Below are 4966 nucleotides of genomic sequence, written 5' to 3' on the forward strand. Positions count from 1 at the left end.
AAGTGGGTATTATCTGCAAGTGTGGGTGTTCTTATGCATTTGCCCTCTCTTATCAGCTGGACGCTTCACTCTCCACTCTAGTCCTCTGTGGCTATGCCACTGACTCTGGCCCCAACAGTCCCCAGGTCTTGCCACACTGCTGGCCAACCAGGTCTTCACCCGGGTTCACAGAAGTCTATTGAACGTTTTAGGACTTAGCTCACACTTCATTGCTGTTTTTCCCTCACTTCCCCTTATCGGTGTTGAGAGTGGTCACCAATCACAGTGTGTATTCCCATTGAGTCTTAGTCTTGGAAGGGGGTTTGCACTGAGGGGATCCGACCATTTGCCTTGATGTTTCTTGGGCAAGCAAGTTGTTTGTTCTTGTAGTAACAGTCTGTCTGCCTATGTTGTTTTATATTTTTCCTGTAGGTCTTTCTAGTCATTGTAACTCTTGCACTGTGTCTTCCACTGCCTTCATCTTTCCTGTCTAACCTCCCTCTTGTTGTATATTGCCTTCCCCATCACCCAAGATAGCATGTGTCTACCCTCCACACAATGAATAATTTCCCTTCCCACCCACCTCTGGTGACCACCAAAAACTGTTCCTTTTAGCAAGAAACCCTATACAGGGTCACTATGAGTCGGAACCAACTCAACGACATTTAACAACAGCAACCCTCTACCAGAGCTGGGGAACCTTTTTTCTGCCAAAAAAAAATTTTTTTTTCTTAAATGTTTTATTTTTTTTTTTTGGTTTTAAATTCTACGTGGCAATAGGAATAGGGAAAAGCACGTCTAATTCATCTTCTGTGATAATGGAATTTCTAGGACGTGGTTTTGTTTACTGTTGTATTCCCATTGCCTAGATCTTATAGGAGAGTCCTGGTGTGGTGCTGTGGGGGAAGGCACTGGACCACAAGGTTGGCAATTCAGACTCAATACCCTCTCGTTGGAAACCCTATCCAGGGTCGCTATGAGTGGGAACTGACTTGATGGCACGTAACAAACAACAAGGACTTATAGTAGGTGTTTAATAAGGGTTTTGATGATTGGCTTCTTTATAGAGTACATTTGATAATTTTGTATGTAAAATACTTGTAAAAGAGCTAGAATGTGTTATTCCCCTACCAAGAACAGATTTAGTCTTTCTTGGGCAAATACATATTAGTTTGTCTTAATTTGAATGATTATTTATACTCTTTCCCAGTTTTCATCATCTCTGTCAGAAAATGAAATTGGAGAAAAGCCAGTGCAGCACTGCAGGTTAACAGCCCTAGTAACCCCAGGTCCTAAACTACATCATATTCTTTTCAAGCATATTTTCCAGCTAATGATTCGGTGTAGAGACTGAGTGAGACAGGGACCGTCATCTTCCTTATAATGACTAAATTACTGCCCAGAATTTGGGATACATGAGCACAAGGCTCATTTCAGAGTTGTTTCTGTTACAGTTTATTGATTAGAAGCCTGTTCCCCACTGTTGGAAGTGAATTAAATTAAGATAACATACAAAATACTTGCCTGCTGTAACCCCTGGGTGAGTGGGGGTCTTGGTGGTAACGGGGATTCTTACTGTCCTTCTGCTTTATTGGTGCTGCTCTAGGTCCCTTCAATAACCAGGAGATGGCAGAGTGGTTCCAGGCGGGCTATTTCACCATGTCTTTATTGGTGAAGAGAGCGTGCGATGAAAGCTTCCAGCCTCTTGGTGATATCATGAAAATGTGGGGGAGGGTTCCCTTTTCGCCTGGCCCAGTGCCCCCTCCTCACTTGGTAAGTACTGTCAGCTCACCTGGAACAGGTACCTCTTAGACACAGAAACATTTGCTTCTCTCTGAAAACTTTGCTTAAGTCTCACATGCGAGGAGGAAGCCACGCTAGAACGTAGAGAGTCATTGGACTTGCACTGTGAAGTCTCAATCTTGCAAAAGGCAAACAGGCGTGCCCATCTTCTTCATAGGATCTTTCCGTGTCTCTGGAACTCAGACATGGAATCCTTTAGAAGCTTTCCACTGGGTGTTGAACGAAGGTCTGCATCTTATCTTGACCACCAGACCCTAGAAGATCTGGCTCCTTCCCTTTCTAAGCTCATCTCGGAACTTTCCTTCTTTCATCTGTGATTCAGCACAGCTGGCTTCTTTGAGTTCCTTGTTGTCTTTAATGAAATTGAGTACTCCTCTTCCTCTTCTTCCTCTTCCTCCTCCAGCCTGTTGCTTTCTACCTTAAAAAGTTCCTAATTTTAAGGTTGACTAAAGAAAATGCTAGTAGTACAAGATTCCAGTGTTTCACGCTATTTTGAGAATTTTCTTTCTTCTTTGGGTATTTGCTACTGATGCCCATGCAGCTGCCCCTGGGTATCACCCCACAGGCCTGTTATTATTTTTTCAAGTTTTTATTGTGAATTGAGTGATAATTTACATGAGAGAACATCAACTTTACATTCATCCTATCTTACTTCGTTTCATTGCAATGATTACAATCCCCTGCATTCATCATCATTCAACAGCATTTGCTTCCATTTCCTCTGTTTTTTTGTGTTGTTTTTTTTTGATGTACATCGAAGCACTCAGGAATATACAACCATTTAAACAACCAAAGGGCATACCCCGCAGGCCTGCTCCCCAGTCATCAGCACACAGCCCCTCTTTCTCTCTGAGTCCAGGGTCCCCGGCCACTCCATCTCTCCATGTAATCATCTCTGCCTCTGTCTCTGGTGTCACTCCACAGGGCTGTTTTTGAAGGTCTCTGGTGGCTACGCCTTCCTTTGCCTTCTCCAGGTTGTTGTGTCTGGTGGCCAGCTATCATCAGAGTGGCCATAGTCAGAAATATTTAGTGGACACATTGGATATCTGCAGGAAGACCTGCCACTGGTTCATCTATCATCACACATACTTCTTACACATACGTAGGGCCAGGCCTTGTGCTAGGATATCATGAGATGAAAGTTGGACACAGACAGAGCGTCTGTAGGCGAGGACACTGGTTCTCCGACTGGTTGGACCCTGGCCCAAATTAAAACACATGTTTTTTACATCAGTACTCTGTACAAATGTCATGACAGAGGCTCAGCCCTGTATATGACAGATTTCACAGACATTCTGTGCAGTGAACATTCTGATGTTTTGTTTTTTTTTTTGTCTTGTTTGAGTGTTTGAAATGCTAGTCTTGATCCAAATTGATTTCCCAATCCACTGATGGGTTGAGAACAGGAGTTTAAAGAGTAAAGATTTAGAAGATACGTAGCTGAATTATTTCAGACATTGTCATTTTAACTCCTGTTAGCTCAGCGGGGCGGGGTAGGACTCCCTGGCTTGTAGGATTCCTCAGACTGTAAATGTTGACTGGAGCAGCCTCAGTTTGAACCACTGATCTTGCAGTTAGCAGCCTAGCACTTATTTAGTCTGGTGTGCCACCAGGGCATCTTGAATTTGTCTTTGTTGATGTAAATTCCTATAAAATTAGATTGTGTATTATTGTATGCAGGGTTAACTTATAGTCCAAGTTTGAGCTTTCCTCCCCTTCTCTGAAGTTATTGTTAAGTGCTGTGAAGTCAGTTCCAACCCATAGCGACCCTGTATAGTGTTTCCAAGGACAAGCTGGTGAGTTTGAACTGCCGACCTTGCGGCTCAAACTAACTTTGCAGTCCAGCGCATTAACCTACAGCAGCACACCAGGGAGTTAGGATGGATTTTTGTCAGCAGCTGAAAGTTCAGCACTTGGAGCTCCAGCGCGGCCCATCTCCTGATTCCCCGCCTTCGGGGCTGAGCCTCTGTCCTACTTGCTTCTGCAGAAGTGCCTGTCCCTAGGCTTGTAGGACCACTGCTAACTAGACAGCTCACCTTCAGATGTATGGAAATCTAGTTGCTGAGGCAGGGTAACCCTTCCCTCCAGTAGTTACTGTAAAAGAATGCTTGTTCCTGAATTGAAGGTGACCCCCACCCTGAGAAGTGGTATGTTACAAACTCTGAACCCCAAACCAATCCCACTACTATCAGGTTGATTCCAATTCATAGTGACTCCCTAGGATAGGGTGTTACTGCTGCACAGGGCTTCAGGACTAGTAATCTTTGTGGGAGCAGACAGCCTCATCGTTCTCCCTGGAGCAGCTGGTAGGTTTGAACCCCTGACCCATCATTGCCACTGGGGCTTCTTATTGCAAACTCTCTTGCTTGATGTTCTGTACCTTTGAGTCATTTCTTACTAACAGTGAACCCTGTATAGGGTTTCCAAGGAGCGCTGGTGGGTTTGAACCGCCAGCCTTGCAGTTAGCAGTCTGAGCAGTCCAGTGCTTATCCTACAGTGCCACACCAGAACTCCAGAATATAGTATAATATAAAGGTCTAGATCAGTGATCACTGATGATTTTCCTGGGTTTTTTTTAAGGTTTTATTTTTCTGGATTGAGTGAAAGTTTACAGGGCAGACCGTCAGTTTTACATTCAACAAATCATACACCTTGTTTCATTGCAATGATTATAATCCCCTCCTTGTACCATCAGTTAACAGTATTTCTCTGTATCCACTTCAGCTTAACAAACAAAATAAAACACACACACTCAGGCGTATATAATAATTTACATCTCAAAAGGGCATATTCTGTAAGTCTGCCTGCTGGCCACCAGCTCTTAGTCCCTCTCTTCCCATAAATCTAGAACCTCAGCCGCTCCCCGTCTCCATGTCCCCATCTCTGCCTCCGTCTCTGGCATCACTGCTTCTCCGGATAAGGTCCTGCATTCTGCTTGTGCTCTTCTCCCTTGATGATCCTAGGGTCCTCTGTTTCTGGACTATAAGATTAACCACTCCCCTGTTTTTGTTACAAAACTTCTACCTTTACAATTGTGGCAGTCGCAGTTAGTCATGATAACAGTTTTTCACTGTTGAGTCATACGAATCTTATCCTCATCTCTTTTCACCACACCCAGGTAGACAAGATGAAGTTTATTCAGTGGGAGCTCTTTCTTTCCCCCCATACTCTTAAACTAAACTCC

The 4966-nt window shown here is 44.0% G+C and overlaps 1 protein-coding gene across 1 annotated transcript in view; it reads left to right on the forward strand.

Moving 5' to 3' along the window:
• GIGYF2 (GRB10 interacting GYF protein 2) overlaps positions 1-4966 on the forward strand; it is a 120827-nt gene that overhangs the window by 76163 nt on the left and 39698 nt on the right. The window contains exon 13 of the mRNA XM_006866804.1: positions 1586-1752. Coding sequence (XP_006866866.1) covers positions 1586-1752 — 167 coding nt within the window. The remainder of the gene's footprint in view (positions 1-1585; positions 1753-4966) is intronic.

This window comes from Chrysochloris asiatica, unplaced genomic scaffold, assembly GCF_000296735.1.
Source record: "Chrysochloris asiatica unplaced genomic scaffold, ChrAsi1.0 scaffold00096, whole genome shotgun sequence".
In the NCBI taxonomy this organism is placed as follows: domain Eukaryota; kingdom Metazoa; phylum Chordata; class Mammalia; order Afrosoricida; family Chrysochloridae; genus Chrysochloris; species Chrysochloris asiatica.